This window comes from Eupeodes corollae, chromosome X (assembly GCF_945859685.1).
Source record: "Eupeodes corollae chromosome X, idEupCoro1.1, whole genome shotgun sequence".
Taxonomy (NCBI): Eukaryota; Metazoa; Arthropoda; class Insecta; order Diptera; family Syrphidae; genus Eupeodes; species Eupeodes corollae.
In genome coordinates this window covers 1377918-1398007 of record NC_079150.1, presented here as the reverse complement: position 1 = coordinate 1398007, position 20090 = coordinate 1377918, and the positions used below count along the sequence as shown (strand labels likewise).

At 27.5% G+C, this 20090-nt stretch overlaps 1 protein-coding gene across 20 annotated transcripts in view; it reads left to right on the top strand.

Moving 5' to 3' along the window:
* LOC129953432 (twitchin) overlaps positions 1 to 20090 on the top strand; it is a 61241-nt gene that overhangs the window by 6900 nt on the left and 34251 nt on the right. For 2 of the 20 annotated variants that reach the window (XM_056066673.1, XM_056066669.1), the window contains exons 6-25: positions 1706 to 1841; positions 1940 to 2140; positions 3086 to 3387; positions 3883 to 4106; positions 4679 to 5081; positions 5395 to 6074; positions 6491 to 6949; positions 8246 to 8293; positions 8448 to 8492; positions 8869 to 8982; positions 9069 to 9128; positions 9266 to 9361; positions 10068 to 10379; positions 10521 to 10646; positions 10871 to 11062; positions 11791 to 11988; positions 13720 to 13899; positions 14640 to 14684; positions 17643 to 17678; positions 18303 to 18344. In XM_056066673.1, the coding sequence (XP_055922648.1) occupies positions 1706 to 1841; positions 1940 to 2140; positions 3086 to 3387; positions 3883 to 4106; positions 4679 to 5081; positions 5395 to 6074; positions 6491 to 6949; positions 8246 to 8293; positions 8448 to 8492; positions 8869 to 8982; positions 9069 to 9128; positions 9266 to 9361; positions 10068 to 10379; positions 10521 to 10646; positions 10871 to 11062; positions 11791 to 11988; positions 13720 to 13899; positions 14640 to 14684; positions 17643 to 17678; positions 18303 to 18344 (3899 nt within the window). The remainder of the gene's footprint in view (positions 1 to 1705; positions 1842 to 1939; positions 2141 to 3085; positions 3388 to 3882; positions 4107 to 4678; positions 5082 to 5394; positions 6075 to 6490; positions 6950 to 8245; positions 8294 to 8447; positions 8493 to 8868; positions 8983 to 9068; positions 9129 to 9265; positions 9362 to 10067; positions 10380 to 10520; positions 10647 to 10870; positions 11063 to 11790; positions 11989 to 13719; positions 13900 to 14639; positions 14685 to 17642; positions 17679 to 18302; positions 18345 to 20090) is intronic. The other 18 variants (XM_056066672.1, XM_056066677.1, XM_056066680.1 and 15 more) reach the window with 18 other exon arrangements.

Here is a 20090-nt window from a genome sequence, read left to right as displayed (position 1 = left end):
TTGCCTTGATATCAATATCAAAAAATGATGCTGGTGGGTTTTTCGCTAAACGCATTATAAAAAAAGACAATATCGTGTTAACAATTCATTTCGCTGAAATATATGCAGAAAGCTTTGCCATTATTCTCCATTTTTACACATTGCTAAACAATAGTTACTATTCACACTATTTCAAAAAAGCGTAATTTTTGCTGTTTCATAAGAATTAGTTTTACTGCCATTTTATAAAAATAATATTTAATATTATAATTACACAAATACATATTTTCATATTTTATTGAATTTACATCGCTATCTAAATTCGTATTTTATATTTTTATTCATATATACACACATATATATATATATAAAGGGAATGTCTGCCAGTCTCTAAAAGTATATGATAATTTATTACGTTCAGAAAGCATTTGCTTCAAAAAAGAAAAAAAAAGAATAAAAAGCAAAAGAGTTTTGATGTTTCAAAATAATACAAAAACAAAATATTCAACACTAACTTTAGGGTTTTTTTAGTAAATGTGCAGCGTAAACTGATCATCAGCTGTTATAATATGATTCAAACAAAAAAGAATGACATTTACACAAAAATCATAGTGTCATTGTGTCTCCACTTCATTATTCTAATAATTCTAATAAATAATAAGTCACTGTCAATTTATCTTTTAGCGTCAGAAAAGTATTTTTGGGACTTTGCTGAACAAACTATTTACTATTGACATTTAATTCTGCAATTTAACTGTCTTTTCTTAGATAAACGTCAGGATTTCAGTTTAATTCACTTTCAGTCGAAATAGCTTTGATTTTCAAAGAAATGGAAAAACAAACATCATGCAGAGTTTTCCATAAAGAGGTTTCATTTTAACAGCTGTTAGCTTTTCTCTTTTGGCATTTGGCAACTAAAAACAACGCCATAACTCAAAATGAAACGATGACCACTTCAAAAACGCACTGAAATTGTTAAAATTCAACAAAAAGCCACTAATATGTGTCGCCGAAATCATATGATTTAACACCTTAAGATTTCGTTGGGCTTGGCTGATAGCGTTTTGCATTCCTTATCAATGAAATAAACATCAATTGATTTCTGTTTAAAAATACTCATTTTTTTATACGCACACAAATTATATCTTTTATTATTATTTACTCTCCAAATTTGCATAAATTTAACAAATTGATAGAGATTAGAAAAGTAGCAACTTTTTCGACTGGAACTGCAATTCGATTGCAATGTGATTTAAGGTTGGCGCTGATAGAGCTACGTGGCTCAAGGGTGTCAACGGCCTGATAGGCGTTTTAGATTTTTACTTCAGCCCCTTAGAATGATGTCTTATTTTCGAATCATTTAGAATTATTATTTTTTCGAAAAAAGAACAAGACATGTAAACGTAATTTGTTTACATTAAATCTTTATACTCTTTGTTTATTACTCGTGTTTGATTGAATTTTGATGATCTATTGCGCCGCATATCTTACTTCAAAAGAAAACCGATAACACTACCTAATTCAGAGTTTATAAACACAGTGGCGCAGACGCGTAAAACAACAATAAAAAACACTCAATGACGTTGAAAGACTGAATGGTTTTAATTTTATTTATATCAATTTAGTTTTTTATACAAAGGTTTTTCTTTAAAAAAAAATGTGAAGAAATAAACCGAAAAACAAAAATCAAAAATTCGACAATTTTAAAACACTCCTCTCTGTGTAGGCGATGAGGCTCCTGTTCCAGATGATGGAATTAAACCAACATTCACAGAAAGGCCAGTTATAAGACAAAGCGAAGATGGCGGAAATATAACTTTTGAATGCAGATGTGTAGGCGAGCCAAAACCTACAGTTTCTTGGTACATAAATAAATATTCCTTTTTTTATTATAAAATTTTAAATTCCTCGACAAATATGAACTTTAAACTAAATATTCGAAATAACTAAATACTAAAAGGTATCATCGAAAAGAAGAATTGAAAGAAGGAGGCCGCTACAAGATATCACTGGAAGAGGATCAGAAATTATATCACATGGCAAAATTAGAAATAACTAATGTGGTTTCTGGTGATCAGGGAGAATACCAAACGAAAGCCAGAAACAAACATGGCGAAGGTGTTGCAACGATAAATTTAAATTTCGAAGGTGGTTCAAAAAAGTAAGCAGAACAATAATTATAGCAAAACTAAGATAATTTTCAATGCAAACAAAAAAGAACAAAACAAGTGGACATTTTGCACAGTGTAACAAAAAAGGGCCAAAGGGCTTTATTCACATTTCTAATTTAACTTTGCAAGCAAATACCTACATCCTGATTTTTTTAATCCCGAAACCTTTACGTTTACAGATTTGTTGAAAGCCTTTAAGAAAAATACAAAATTTACAAAACTTTTAATCTACTATAAAATGGATAATCATCAGTTTACTCTTGAGCTCAATTTCCGGAGTACTGTCAAATATAGAGATTCTTTTTTACCGTACATCAAGAATGTGTAATGTTTTAGTAAACTCTGTTTTCCCTTCCCATTTTTAAGATGAAAACTTTAAGAACAATTTCCTCTTAAATCCTTCCCTATTTTTATAACGCTCGCACTGTGTTTATGTATAAACATATAAAGGGTACTAATTACTCCTTGAGAGCTTTCGAATTATAAAAAAAGTAGGTACATATCTACTTTGGGAGAAATTGTAATTTATATATTTGTTGTTACATCTACAAACGGTCAAAAGTCAAAAGCTGACTTCCGGTTCATACCAGAACTTATTACCTACTTCTACGTTCATGGGTTACGAGTTTATAAATAACAAGTCGAGTTTAAAATAATTCGCGACTTTCTTTTAAAAATTATCGAGAGTTCAACTTTTGCCTAAAAGTTGACATTAAAAGCTTTTCAGTTGATATATACCTATGACAGGTATTAAAGTTATACAAGTTTTTTTTAACAGTTTAAAGATCTCGCCCAAAAGAAAGAACCAACGCGTACCATGTCCCACTTTTTTCTTTAAGCTTGCAAAAAAATATAAAACAATAAATAAATAATCTATTTAAACCTAATTAAGAAATTTAATTAAAAAACATATATACAAACTAAAATTGCAATAGAATTCCCGATGGAAAATCTCCACGTTTTCCAAAGAAACCGACAATCCGACAAGAAGACGATATTCTTATCATGGAATGTATATTAGAGGCACATCCGTTGCCAGACATCACATGGTATCGAGGCGATAAGCAAATCAACGATTCCTCAAGAACTAAAATGTCTCGTAAAGCAACTGCGAAAGATATTTACATTCTAACATTAGAGATAAAAAATCCAACCAGAGATGATGGTGGTAATTATCGATGTAATGCATTTAATATGTATGGAGAAAGTAACGCCAATATCGCGCTGAATTTCCAAGGTATCTAATATAAGCACACATATTAAACAAATATGTTTTGATTTAAAATATATGTTATTTGTTTTAATTAAAAAAAAAAACAAAACGAAACAAAAATCATGGCAAATTATATTTAATTTTTTTTTATTTAATTTAATTTAATTGTATTTTAATTTATTTTACCAAAAAAGAAGACCAACAAATAATTCATTAGTAGATAGGGTACCGTTCTTGTTTTCATACTCCCCGTTGAGAATAATTCATCTAAATACTGGCAGTCAACATATATAAACATACATATATATCGCGCATTTCATACTCAAGCATTTATTCTAAGAAAAATTGCTCAGACATTTTTTTGCTTTTTATGTTATAGCAATAATACTTTTTTGAAACTAATGAAATTGTTTGCGTATCTTCAATTCAATTTTTAATTTTAATTTTTGTAAACAATTACCAAATTTGAAATGAATTTTATTGAATACAAATTAAATAAAAAAATGTGCTTGTGTATAGGTACAAGCGACGCCAATGGATTTGCACCCTCATTTACCGAAAAACCACGTATCATACCCAACGACTCTGGTACACTTATAACGATGAAATGTAAGTGCAAAGCGAAACCAGAACCTAAAGTTACTTGGTACAGGGGCCAAGATGTGGTTAAAGAAACCAAGAAAATAAAAATAAAATCGACTTTAGTTTCCGAGGACTTGTACGAACTCACATTAGAAATTAAAGTAAGTATTACGATTCTTAAAAAAAAAATAATGGCGCAGAATTTTAAACAACCTTTTGATAAGGGTTTAACAATTTACTAGTTACCAATTTGTTAAATATTTACCAATTTACTAAGGGACTCCAAAATTGTAAACAAATTTTTTTAGTTTAAAAAACAGCATCAAAATATGTCTAAATAGTGACAGTTCGTAAAAATAAACAGAGCAAATACGCTTAAACGGACCTATTAATTCGAATGCCCAACTTTTGACTGGACCATTCCTTCCACTGCTCTTATAAAAATAATTGTAAGGATGTCATATGGATTAAGCTGATTGCTAAAAGTTAAAGTAGTCATTTCGCAATCTTAACATTAACAAATTGTTAAGAGATAGTAAAATGTTCAAATCGTTTAAAATTAGGCTAAGTAAATCTATAAAAATTGTTTTACATTTTCCTAAATCGTTTAAAATTTTGCGCCAATGTCTCTTTAATTTTTTTATAATTCTATTGAATTAAACTTTTTGAAGCTTAATTATTTAAATTTGTATTTAACGGTATTGTTAAACTTCCACTTTTTATTTTAAATTAGGACCCAGGTGCATCGGACGGTGGTACCTATAGATGTAATGTCCAAAACGAATTTGGAGAATCGAACGCCAATCTTAACCTAAATATTGAAGCTGAAGCTGAACCTGAAGGTGATCCGCCAACCTTTATTGAAAAGCCACGCATCATATCAGAAAATAATGGCAAATTAGTTATTATGGAATGTAAAGTTAAGGCCGATCCAAAACCAGAAGTTATTTGGTTCCGTAATAATATAACAATCAAAGATACAAATAGAATGAAAATGTCAATGGACACACGGGGTGGTGAATATTACATTAAACTTGAACTTATCGATCCACAGCTAGAAGACTCTGGATTGTACAAATGTAATATTAAAAATAATTTAGGTGAACTCAACGCCAATTTGACTCTCAATATTGAAAGTAAGTAAATTAAACAAAGTTGATAACTTTGGTCTCATACCAATGTCACTTTGTAAATATTAATCATGCTATTTACAGAATCTGATGAGTTGTATACAGAGTTTATACCTTTTTGAAAGTTTAACTTGCTGTGTTTTAGCACTCAATGTCAAACTTTTCGAGATTTTTGTTTTTTGGATTATATGTTTCGTGATAAGTGTCTAACACTTGAAGTTCTCTGTTGCCTACTCATTACATTCTGTAATAAGTGCGCATAAAAATTACACGACTTTTCTGTATTCTCACGATTGGTATTATTAATTTTCTTTTACAGTCGTTCCTGTCATAAAAGACAAACCGAAAATTATTAAAATCATTAAAAAACGCACTGTAGTTATTGAGTGCACAGTTGCATCTAAATTCGAGCCGAAATGTACTTGGTTCAAGGAAACAAATGAAGTTCACAAAAGTGAACGTCATGTCTATCAATGTGAAAAAACTAAGGAAGGTGAATTTGCTGTTAAGCTTGAAATTAACGAAGTCCAAGAGACCGACAAGGGCGCCTACAAATTGATTGCTAAAAATGAAAAAGGTGAAGCCGTTTCACAGGTTGTCAATTTGGTTGACATTCCCGAAGAAGAACGCAAGCCAGTTAAGCCCGAAATTACTCGCAAACTTGTCGATCAAAAGGTATACGAGGGTAAGACCTTCGAGTTGCTTGTTGCAATTAAAGCAACTGATCGCAGTTGTAAGGTCACCTGGTACAAGGATACAATGATTGTCAAGGAAACTAAAGAAATAACAACAACATTTGACGGAACTACAGCTCGTTTGACATTTAGTTCTGCTAAAATGGAACACACTGCTACATTTAAATGTATGATTAGCAACGAAATTGGCAAAGATGAATCATCTTGTAAGATAGTTGTTGAAAAAATGGATGCTAAAAAGAAGAAACAAGAAGAGGAGGAAAAGAAGAAAAAGCAACTTAAGGAAGCGGAAGAAAAACATAAGGTAGAGTTGATAGAAAAAGAAAAAGAGAAAGATGAAAAGCTTGAAGTGAAAAAGAAGGATTTGAAGAAACTGATTGAACAGAAAGAAACTAAAACAATATTTGATGTGAGGCTTAAGCCTACGAGTAAAAAACAAAATGACGAGGTGATAAGCGCGATAAAGTTTTTTTATTATTTCTTTTTAACTAAATTTAATTTAAATTTCATTCTTTTTTTAGACGTGATATTATTCTATAATTTTTTATATTTATAAACTGTCAAAAAATGACAGTTCTTTTCATTTTTTACAATTTTATAATTCTTTACTGTTACAGTTAGTTATTTTCTTTATCCTTTACTTTAAATTCTGTGTTTATTATAAATAACTTTTTTCCTTGTTATTAACACAAAACAAAACCAACATTACTAACAACATAGGCTGAAGAAGAAGAAACAGAAAAGAAAAAGGTCGAAGAAGAAACAGAAAAGAAAAAGGTCGAAGAAGAAACAGAAAAGAAAAAGGTCAAAGAAGAAACAGAAAAGAAAAAGGTCGAAGAAGAAGCACAAAAGAAAAAGTTAGAAGAAACACAAAAGAAAAAGGTCGAAGAAGAAAAGAAAAAGGTCGAAGAAGAAAAGAAAAAGGTCGAAGAAGAAAAGAAAAAGAAGACTGAAGAAGACAAGAAAAAGAAGATCGAAAAGGCAGAAGAAGAAGAAAAAGAAAAGAAAAAGACCGAAGAGAAAAAGAAAATCGATGAGGACAAGAAAAAGAAACAAATCGAAGACGAAAAGAAACTCGAGGTACAAAAGAATCAAGAGAAAGAGAAAGAGAGCCTTGATCTCAAGAAAGATGCCGATAAGAAAAAACCTGAAGCAAAGAAAATTGAAGTTGTTGAAAAGGTAATTTACGTCCAGCTGCAACTAGGCGAGATCCATGCTTTCAGATCAATCTGATTCTAACGAAGAAAATATGCACAGCATAATAAATATTTACAAAAAATATATCTGCAAAAATCCAATTCCTTAACATATTTTGCAATTTATTTGAGCTTTTGCCTTTATTGTGTGTACTAATATATTTTATGATTATTTGAATTCAACTTCGACAAAAAAAAGAAAGAACCCTTCCTTTGTCTTTTTTATCTTTCAAATATCTTTCATTCTCTTGTTTGTTTTACATTGTATACAAATACATATATTCTTCTAAGCACACTGATTTCAATTACACAAAAACAAGACCGCATTTTAAGATTGTTTTGTTTGATATTTCAAAAATTGTGAGATTTGAATCCAAATCTTTTGCTTACACAGTTCAATTTTGATGTTCAACAAATTCTTTTAATAACATCAACATTTAATTTATCAAGAAGTAACTATGACAAAAATATTGTTTCTAATATCGGTGATGTAGCCTTTATCATAAAGAGTTTATTGCTTTAAAAGCTTAAATGCCAAATATTATTGCATTCTTAATATGTACACAAAATGTATACTTCTGAGAAGAGTGCATCTAGACGATTAAGTTTGGAGTGAATTTGAACTTGTAGTATGAGCTGCAATATTTTTAAAGCCATTCATGGGAAATTTAAGGCACCTATTTTTCAACTTAATTTTAGCACATTAGCCAAAAAGCATTTTCAATTTTTCCCCAAAATAACTGTTTCTAGGTATATTATGAGATACAAAATATAAAAAAAATAATTTTGATATTAAGATAATTATTTGATAAAAATTCCAAATTTAATCGTTCACACTCGTAGCAGTTTAAAACAAAAACTCTTTGTCAGTCCTCTACGGACCGTTGTACCATCTAATTTATTTATTTGACCATAGGTATGTCACACCATTACGGGGCTAGAGTTGATTAAATTTCATAACTAGGTTTTGAGGTTTTATATGGAAATACGATTGTCAAGAACCTCAAGCTTAGTAGTGACTATTCTTAAATTTTTGATTATTGTGCTTTGACAACAACTTCCAATGAGCTCCAAATAGCTAACAATGAAAAATTCGCACGATTTCACAGAAAGTCCTTTAAGGATTACCTTAAAAACTCACACATTGGATAAGAATAAAACTTACAAAGATTACAGCGGGTTCTGCGTTAGGGTTATGCACCTATTTAAGTAGAAAAATTAATTTACACATTCTTTACACTTCCAATACTTGATATTTATTTTATTCGTATTATATTAGGACAAGCCAAATGGAATTGAAAAAGACACAGTTGACACACCTGAAGAGGTACATATACATACAATTACTTTCAAATCATTTTTTTGTAAAATATTTCTTCTTTTTTTTTAATTTGTTTCTATTTTTAATTCTTTTTCTTTTGTTTAATTTAAATGAAATGCCTTTTTAACATTCGCTAATAAATAATGTTTTTCTTTCACAGAAGGGACAAAAAGATCAGATTGGACTCAAGAAAGTGGAACGAAGGGTAAGTGTGAAAAATTAATAATAATTCCACTTAACACAATCAAAACAAAGTAAACACAACCCAGGTTGAGTAATGGCATCAAGTGTCAAAAATGGGAGATTTGAGTTCGACTGAGTTCATATTTTCATATTTGTCACTTTATTGCCATTTCTCATGTTAAAAACTTGGCCAACAAAACACATATGTACAAGCTAATCAGTAGCTTTAATGTAAACATAGGAAAAGTTAGTTAAAAACATGTTTTTAAAAGGTGAAAAGTTTTTGGGCTTGAAGATTTTGGGAAGTAAAAAAAACAGCTTTATGTATTGTTAAATGTTTTTGTATTCATGTTTATGTTTCTTGTCATTGTGTTATTGTTCGGTTCAAAAAACGACAGGAGTCTGTTTCCATGAAAGAAGAGTCCAAAATGGAAGTTCGCCGGCAATCAATTGTTCAACAAAAGGAAACTACCATCGAAGATGGTAAAGTCTCAAGACGTTCTTCTATACAGGTAAATATTCATTATTTGTATATGTTGAAATTGTGTACTCGTACCAAGAAATGTTTTTTAAAAAAAAATATATTTTCAACAATTAGGTCGAAGAATCAAAAACAGAATCCAGACGTTCATCGATAATAGAAAAGAAAGCACTAGAGGTAAGAAATTCATTAAACTTCACTCTTTACACTATTTCCTTAAACATGCACTATAACATGATAAACAAACTCATACATCCCACAATCCAAATAATTTTATATTTTGAATTTATCCCTAATCCAAAATCAAAAACAAGGCAAATGAAAGTACAAAACTAGAACCCAATAAAAAACCCATTTCAATAAAAGAAGAACTCCCAGAATTGAAACCAATCGTTAAACGAAAACCAAAGGTAAGATTCCAAAAGGATTTCGTAACTTTTATGCCGAGATATTCTTCAACTATGCCTATGGCTCTTCAATTTCCTTCTTCTTATGGTTTTGTGTATTTAACAGGGTTACTGTTATAAGGTGTACCCGAAGGCTACAATGAGTAGGGTTTAGAAAATTGTCCCTCCTGCCTAAACGGGGGGCAATATACCCCTCCCCAAAGATTTAATCCTTGGTACACCTTATACCAACATCCTGTGCAATATCAAGACAACGCAATATTTTTAAAACGCTCTTTCTTCTTTGTTGCATTCTAATTTTTGAAATGAAAGACAGATTTCATCTAAGAAATCTTTGAAGTAAATAATTATTTCCTTCTTCGAAGCTTAAGGCGCTAAAAAACTGTTGCTTTCTTTGTCTATATTCTATGCATTTTTAATTTATGTAATGTGCGACACGAAAATTAATTAATAATAAGAATGATATTAAGTTTCAAAAACGAGTAAAGTAATTCTACGAAAATGGTATTTTTAAAAATTGTTTCGGTCTTTTTCGTGCACATATTATATATACTTATATTTGTGTATTTTCGCCAATCTCACTTTTTAAATGTAAATACAATGTTTTTTTTAATCAATAACGAACACACATTTGATTTTTCTTTCCCAACGTCCTTCACAAATTTTGTTTTATTTCACAAATCACGAAATTTAAAAAATAATCGAGTAGAAAGTAGAAGAAATTCAACCATTGGAAGAACTTCCAAAACTTCGCAAAACATCAATTGTTAAAGATGTCAAAGAAGAACCAAAACCAGAACCAAAGCCCAAAGCAAAGGCAAAGCCCAAGGCTAAAAAATACGAAGAATTGCCAGAAATTCCAGACTACGAAAGGCCAGTTTTGGAAAAATATGAAAAATCAGAATTTGAAAAGTCCGATTTTAGTCGGGATTTAGGAGTTCCAACGAAAATGGAAAAACCACAAAATGCTGAAATTAAAAAAGAAACCGAACAAATTGCTATTAAAAATGGCTTGCCAAAGGTAAATTTTGTGTGTGCTAAAAAGATAGATTTTGTATTATACACGAACATTTTTGTGTGTTTGACTTTTATATTACGAGTAAATGTTATTTGTTTTTACTGTTTTCCCTATACCCTTAAATGTTATGTGTAATTTTTGTAGAAAGAGGAAGCTAAACCACAAGCCCCTGAGCAGCCAAAACGTCTTTCAATTGGTAAAGGAAAGCTTCCTGGTGAGGCTCCCGAAGAAGACAAGGCTGATCTTAAGCCAGTTATTATTGTGCCAGAGGTAAGCTTTGTGTTTTTTTTACGAATCATTTGCATACATGAATCTGCATGAAGATACACACACATTTACTCAAAAATACTTATAGAAAAATGTTAAACATACATTTAATCAATGTTTTTCGGTATTATGTTTAATGTTTACTATTGATTAAAAAGTTTTTTTTTTTGTATTGTTATCTCTTATTTTAATAATAAAAAATGTATATTATATAAATGTTACTTAAGAAACCAAAGACAAAACCGAATGCTGAAAAAGAGTTAGCTTTGGACGAAGTTCCAAAACTCAAACAACGACGACGTTCTTCATATTTAAATGTACAAGCAGTTAAAAATGAGAATTTCTTATCAGTTGTTCTTAAACCTGTTACAAGGGAAGCCAAAATGGCTAAAGCACAACAAGCTAAACATATACTTAAGGTAATGTTCTGTGCATACATACAAATAATTGACTGTTTCTGATCTGAAGTCACTTTCAACTATTCTCTATTTCTTTAATAATAATTAGAGCTTTTTAAAATGTCTATGCCTCTTGGGTCTCATTTCTTATCTCTTACATGGTCAAATGATTGTTATAGGTCCAATTCCAATCGATTGATCGTGACGTTTTTTTCTTTCAAAAAGTGTCTTTAAACTATTGCATTAGTTGATTTATTTTTCTTATATTGGAATACAAGCCATTTAACCTTCAGACTAAAAAACTATGTTTCAAAATATTTCTGTAACTGAATATCTATTTTCTTTCGCTTTGGAAAGGTTTATATGGAAAACTTTCTCACTTCCCTTCTGCTGTAAAATGTATTTACTTTAGCCTATTACCGTCTATGAAGTTGTGTGAACTTTGAGGGGTCGGTTGAACGATGTTTCTTAATAATTACATTTTTTAAATGCTTGTCAATTTAATTTTTCAAAAAGGCAACCAGCACAAAATGTTTGACAACATAAATTAAATAACAAATTCACCCCTAAGTTCAAACAGCTGTTTCTTTTCAAAAAAAATATAAATTATGTTTAAACGTCTTTATTAAATCTATCTCTATATCTATCATGAAAAATTCCTTAATTCAAACATTTGTAGCTTTCTGTAAGAATATGTGTATATAATCTTTTATTCAAACAACGTCTACTATTTTCCAAAAAATATGAAGGAATCAGCAAAAATGGAAGAATTCGATAAGAAAGCTACCTTTGCTAAGGTATCTGAAATGCCAAAATTCGATCATGTGAAGCCAGAGTTAGAAGCATATACAAAGCCAGAATTAGAAGTATATACAAAGCCTAAATTTGAAAAGCCAGTAATTCCTACAGTACCAGTGATTCAAGAAAATGTTACTCCTCCAGAGAAGGTAAGAAACAATGAGGTCAAGGAGACAATATCTGCATTCAACAAAGCCGTTAAAGCCTTTTCTGGATTCTCTGAGCTCGAACAAATAATTTTCTCTCTATGCCGCCTATTTATAATTGCGTTGACTTAACTAAAAATTATGCTGCAGTATTTTAATAATTGTATTCGTCTCGTTTTATTTTCTACTAATGATCAATATTTACTTTTAAAATAATAAATGTAAAAACTTTAGGTTGTTGACAGTAAGAATTTTCAAGTTCAGTCAAAGAAAATAAAATTATTACTATATTTGTTAAATAAAAAAGGAAATGAAAATCGATATAAGTATAAAAATAAATAAAAAATAAAATATCTCACAGATAAATTTCACATTCTATATACGTTTTACAAACAAAATACTCTCAAGAAATAATTTTTCTAACACGACACAATATACTATTTAATTTAAATATATTATTGTACTATTTCATGCATTGCTAGTTTAATTTCAATTAGCATATTTTTTATGCTCAAAAATATTTTCAACAAAATAGGCATAAATACCTATACAAAATCCTTTAAATAAACTTATTTTTATTTATTATTACATAATAAAAATATGCCTCTCTCTTTCCACTTATATATAATAATATATGTGGTATCGACACCAATCTTGTCTAAATTGAATACCGAAGACAAACGACACAAGTATCTATATTTATAAACAAACAAAATATTAGTATTTTAAAGCTAAGGAAAAAAAGAACTACTAGAGTCTCCTTGCATATTTTGAAGAATTAATAATATTGTAATCATTGTACTTTGATATGTTGGCGGTTTCATTTTTAAGCTATTTTCGTTATTTTTTTAATAATTAAAAATAAATAACAATCAAAATATATTAAAAAAGAAAAACATTTAAGACTTTTACTTAACTAAAACATATTTTGTCATGCCAATTAAATTATTAATATATGTACATTAAATTATCGTTGGTTCGCTAACACAAAAATATGGTGAGATAAGAAAATAAATATGATGCTAATTGAGTGAAACTATTTGAAAGTGAAATTTTGAGAAAAATGTGTTATAATTCGTTATATATTTTTAAAGTACAATATAATTAAAACGCTAGGCGGTGAATATTTCAGGACAAAACACAATATTATTATGGCCTTGTTATGATTCGTCTAAAATATATAAGTCCTCTCTTCTAAACAATTCTGACTGAGAAATAATTTAATTGCTTTGAATAAAAAGTGTCAGAACCTCAAGGTTTCAAATTAGCATATTGAATTATTCTAGACAAAGAAACAGCTTGTGTTATTAATAAGTAAAATGATAAACTGTGTATTTAAATGCAACCTTAAATTTTTTTTAATTTTTCACGAATGCAAGACCGAACGTCTTTCGAATTCAATTTGTATGCCTGAGTGTTTATATCAGCCTAGGGCTTATAGTAAGGACAAATTTAATAAGATGCCTTTCGCTCTTTTATAGGAATTGACTATATGAATAATATTGTGTAATGATTTGTATTGATCCTTAAGAAACTGAATAAATAAACTTTTTTCAAATTTTATATTTACAAGAAAACCAACTATGCACACATTTTCCGAGAGAAAACTTAACACAAATTTAAACACTGCTTATAATACTATCAATACTTTTCTACACTGCATTTGCTTATACAAAATTTTGAACAATGAAAATACAAGTACTATTAAGAGCTTTTGTCTTTTAATTAAATTAGGATGAAAAACCACGAGTTCCACAAATCAAGGCCCCTCCGGGCCCTGGTGAACCACCTAAGATTGAAGTTATTCGTGAGAAACGACCATCTTTGGTGCCTGGACCACCAAGTCGTCGTGGTTCTTTGATTCCACCACCTGAGGAAATGGGTAGACGACCAAGTTTGATCATCAATGACGAGGTATGTACTTTGCTTTTTTTTAAATTATATTTTTAACTAAAGAAAAAACAAAACTCTTGGTATATTTTGTTAATTGTCTTTAAATATAAAATTTAAGATTGTTTATAGTTAGATCAAGCGATGAATACCTACGATATATTCTATAAATTAATTTTAAAATAATTTTATTTTGATTAATAGGTTTTTCTTATACAATTATTTGATATTATTATATTTCTTATATCATTATTATATAAATTTTATTATATATTTTTCAACAACAATTTTCTATACAAATGTATTTTTTTCTTTTTCTTTTAATGCTTAAATATTGATATCAAATCTCTACACACGTACACAAAATAAAAACAAAAAATAATAAAATACACAACACAACAATATAATTGGAACACGAATTACACACACACACACATCTAAATTAACAAATATATTTTTAAATATGTTTTGATATGACAAAAAAAATTCTTCAAAACTGATCCCAACCATAATAATGCCCAAATCAACAAACAACTATCATCATTAATATAATTAAATATCACAACCAAATACAAAAAAAAAACTGCAACCAAATACAACATTTATTGAATCAAAAATGTGTGTAAACAAAAACCCCCGAATCTACTCCTCTACCCTGCCTTAATTAAAATTTATTTTGGGGTCCTTAAAAAAACAAAAAAAAATTCCTGACTGAATATACAAAATTACTATCAACTGTAAAATGTCAAAATTATATAAAAAAGTTTAAACGTAAATTACGGCCGGGTGAAGTTCTCGAGGACAAAAGGGTAAGAAAGGGTTGCTCTAACTCTAAAATTTAGGAAAAAATTGCTTTATTTCACTGTAAATACATATTTTTTTTAATTTACTTAGAAATTGTATGACTGTTTTTATGCCAACTTAAATATTTTCATGTGAACTATATTCATAGTTCCGTATAAATATAAAAGCAATTCATTATATCTTTTCCACTTGATTAAAGTTTTTTTTCTTTTTCGGAATAGGTTAACGCTTTTTTTTAACTTAAATATTTTTGTATTATTCAATACTTAAGCTGTGCTTTGGTCGCAAAAGAATTTTTAAAAATTGCTGGTGATTGGGCTGTTATAAATAAATTAATAAAATAATTCTAAATTAAATCACATAAAGGTTAAAAAGCAAAACAAAGTTTCTTAATGTCAATAGAAAGTTAGTGATATTCCAACGAGAGTTTATTTATTTATATTCATGTCAATTGATGTTTTAATTAGAAATTTTACTCGTAGAAATTATTTATTTAAAATAAACACTTCATTAAAATATTTATTTATATTTATATATATATATTTATATATAAATGCATATTTTAAATCTTATTAGAAATGTTAGCATTCACCAAGTCTAGATACCGTACCCCAAAAAATAGAAGAAAAATAACACCTAACTCTCACATTTATTCATAAGGGCAAGTGTCGGACTGTTTTTTTTTGTAAATTAATTCATAGGAAATTCTTTTACAATTTTTGTCCTTAGATACACATTATAATGATGTGTATTTACAAGCTCACGCCCTTGAGAATTGAGATAAAAGAGGGGTTCTTAGGTTTTATTTTTGAACGACCAACAAACAAAAATAAGCACACGCCAAAACACGGATGAGAATATATTATCCTATACATTCACATGAAACCATATTTTAAAATAGTTTCTTAAAAAGAAAAGTGCAAAATTATATTAAGTACACCATCATAATTAACATCATAATAAATATATATACCTCATTATTTTAGCCAATTTATAAAAAAAATATTAGAAATGAACTAAAAAAATCGAATTAAACTTTTGTATGGTTTATTTTTTGTGTTGATCGGAGGTGACAAATTATGTTTCTTTTAATTTAGTTACGTGGAAGTGCAGTATTACTAGATACAATTATATACCTCGGAAACGGAGCCTTCTTGTCGTCGTCGTGGTTTTTTTTTCAAAATAATTTAACATCACAATTTTATTTATTTCATAGTCCAATCGATAACTATCAACAATAAAACGAATTAATTTAGAAAAAAAAAGACCAAAGTGAATTGGTTTTTAATTCTATAGCGTTTTTTTTTTTTAAATAATTTTTATGTCGTAGAATTCAACCGATGTGAGTGAAGTTATTAATTTTAAACAATAATTTGTTTTATTTAAACATAATTTTGTATATCTAAATTTACCTATTTCTATATAAAAAAAAACAAAACTTTAATATACAAATTCAAGTTAATTTACTACATTTTTTAAAATTTAAGATAAAGTGAATGCAAAAATAATTTCCACGAAAAATTAAATATTCATTTATTTCATTTGTGATATTTAAAAATTCTATTGAGTTTAAGATAATATAATTTGGTACGGGTTTTAACAAATTTGCATTTGTAAAAAGGTCACTATTTCTTAGTTTTTTTTTTAACTTCAAATTAAATTAATACAAATAAATAAAAAAAATTAATAAATAGGCAATATGGGATGTTTAAATGGAACATAAATTAAATTAAAAAGTTATCTACGAAATCGCGCAAAAGGGAGTTAAGTTTTTTAGAGTTTTAACTAAATTAAGTAAGACACTTTATACTATACAGCCTTGAGTGACTCATATTTCATCACTTTTTTTTTGGAGGAAAAGAAATAATTACTTGCTTTATATCAAATTAACACATCGTTAAAATCATAATTTTTTTGTTCTTGTAAAAAATGGAATAATAATTAATGAGCAGCCACTATGCCAAAAATAACAATGCCAAAAATCAACTTAAATACATACAAAATAAATAAATAAATAATTGATGTCGTCTTAAGATACATGTTATGTCTTTTCTTGTATACATTTAAATTAATATTTTTTTAATTTCACTAATTAATATATATTTTTTTAATATGTTAGAAAAACACAGTTTTCTTGCTACACGCTCTAGCTCTCTCTCACACTATCTATCTTTCTTTTTCTGTCTTCTTTGCATCATTGATTTTTGTTTTGTTTCTTTGTAATTCAAAACATTTACCTTGTACAAAATAGATATTTGTTTATAAGATTTATTAAAATTAAAAAAAAAAACACACTCAGAATAATTTTATCTTTTTGGCTTATTCAATGTATTCAAAACCAATTTCGATTTTAATCCTTATCGGGTGAATATACAAAAATGTATGCTTGCCCAAAGCAATCGGTTATTTTTAAAATTGGAAAAATTATAAAATGTTTGAAGCAAAACAAAAATCATGATGGTAACTAAATTTTTAAACAATTATTTGTGGTATATTTTACAACGACAGGCGGCCAAAAAATTAGACACAGCAAAACTCCAATTCAATTTCAATTTTCTCATATACCCAAATTTAATTTTCCCGGGTCAGTAGATAAAGTAAAAAAAAAAAGAACAATTAAACTTATGTGATTCAAAATTCCTATTCCAATTACACACACAATACACTTAAAATTTATTATTTATACCCACAAATTTTAACACATTTTAAGCTTAAACTTTAATTATTTGTCCAACAGAAAAATATGATAGAAAGACATAAGGGTAGATTTTGAACAAGTTTTGAAAGAACAAAATATCTCATTTATTTATTTTATAAAATGAATGAAGAGTTTTCAACAAAAAATTTTTACTTTACAAAATTTATTCAAAATCAAAAAAAAAGTATACAAAATTTATACAACAAAAACACACATTTTAAACGTTTAAAAGACAAAATAAGATAATTTCCAATCAAATTTACAGTTGTTGAGACCCGGAGAGGTTGCAGGAGAAATTCAGGTGAGGCATCCTGCCAACAAATAAATAAAACCTTTTCACAAAAAAAAGGGTTTCATAATTTTTTTCTTTTAATTAATTAATATTACTGAACCAAAGCACACAAAAATAAAAAAAAATATTATGAGAAATAATAACAAATAAACAAAAATAATACACCCTATTACTATTGTTATTATCTATGATAAATATGAAAAATATTAACGAAATAATTAACGAGTACAAAATAATACCATTTTGCGTGTTTTTACTTTTAAAATATTAAGATATTATAAATTAATCAACTATTATTATCACAATTATTGTTTAATATAAGAAAGAAAGAAAAATAGAGTTATATATGTATATCACGTTTTAATATTTTACAAGCCCCAAGGGAAGTGTGGCATAAGAATAAAATAAAGTTTTTTTTTTAATAAACAAGAATACCAAAAATACCAAAAATACACAACACTCAATTCACACACACTCTATTTATGCGACACATGTATCACATATGCAATTTTCAATATATACTGTTTTCAAATGGAAACATTTGTGTAAATATTATATTTACATACAAATTAAAATATATACTTATTTTTTTAAATATAAATATATACAAGTTTATTTTTAAAATTATTATAGAAAAAAACATCACGTCCTGGAGAAATGGGTGATACCAAACAGGTCTCTTCTCTCATTTATAATTTCTTTAAAGATAGAATTTCGTAGAATTTTTAAATTAAAAAAAAAACAGTTTCTAATATTTGTAGACGAGCTTATTCAAAAATTGTAAAAATTTTGCGATTATTTTTTGTTATTTTATCTGTGTTTCAGCGATAGAACAAAATAACCACCCTGTTATTAAGGGCGAAAAGGTCAAATTGCATTTATTTATTTTTTAATTTTTGATTTGACTGTTTTTTTAAGGTTTATATTTTTTTAGAAAAAAATATTTTTTTTAACTTTTATAAATATATTTCTATATTCCATGTATAAAATGTTTACATTATAATTTTCATTTTTGTAAATAATCAATTAAATTCAGTACGAATTTGATATATCGTTCGTTGCATCTAAAGCGTAAAAGTCAGTGTAAAAACTCACCAGTTTCTATATTTTATGTTTTTTAGTGTAAAGAAGAGAGAACCTACATATTTTTAAGAGGGGTTGGGATTGTGTATATTTTAGTGTTTTTGTTCCCTTCCAAAAAAAGAAACTCTTTCATTGAACACAAAGTTTACCATTTCCACAAATTCTATAAGTTTTATTGAATATATTTTTTTTCAGAGTACCAATGATTAAAAAAAAGGATTGTTATCTAATTTTGTTTAGTATAGTTGTAACGGTTTAAAAAAAAAAAAACAATTCCATCGGAAAAGATTCAAGAAAGTTTTGAATTTCAAATTTAGTTAAATATATTGCTTAACGCTATTTAAAGAAAACAAAAAACAAAACTTTTCTTAGGTACTCGAGGTATAATAAAGTCGAAAATTGGTTTTTCTAAGAAATAAAATCACAAACATATTTTTTTAAATTCTTGTAATATTATATTTTTCTTTCTTGAAAATGAAAACGTTTTATTTTGAGTTAAATTTTAAATCAAAACAAAAAAGACTGAAAGCTTTTTAATCCCAAAATTTATTTTTACATATTAATCAAAATTTGATTGGATTTAATATATTTCGTGATGAAAACAATTGAAATGTTAAGAAATAAAATAAAATAAAAATATGATAATTTCAAAAAAGAGACCAACAAAAGTTCAAATGACAACTTATTTTTAATTAAGATGTTGAAATTCTTCCATCTGAGATATAATAAACAATAATGAAACGAATTAAAGCTACATACTCGCAGCTTTTGTCTGAAATGTCAATTATTAATATTTTAAATACTTATACTATATATTAAAAAAAGAACTCGAAAACATACCAATTTTTAGGACTCTGCATTTGCTGCATGCATTTTCTATAAATGTTCTTTCTTTAATTATGCTTAACTTTTATTTTTTTAATATCAACGCATTTATCATTTTTCAATATAGGCAATTCTTTAATTTTATTATTTTTACGTAAATAACAGCAAGACCTTTTCGTGAGTGTTGGGTCAAAATTGATGGAAACATTTATAATAAAATCAACGACTTTAATTTTTGTTTGCAATAAAGTTTTAAGATTATTTTTTCTTTAATCTTTCTTTAACAAAAAATAATGTAACTATTACTACTACTAGTTTGAAAAATTACTCATATTAACAGTAATGAAAAAATTATCCAACTTCAATAAAAGCCTTGCTCTAGAAAAGGTCTAAAGTTTATTATTTATTAAATTTAAAATTTAATCGGTAAATTATTTCTGAAAAAAGTTAATAAGATAAAAATAAAAAAAAGGGCAAACTGTTTTATTCTATTGTTCAAAAATTGTGTTAAGA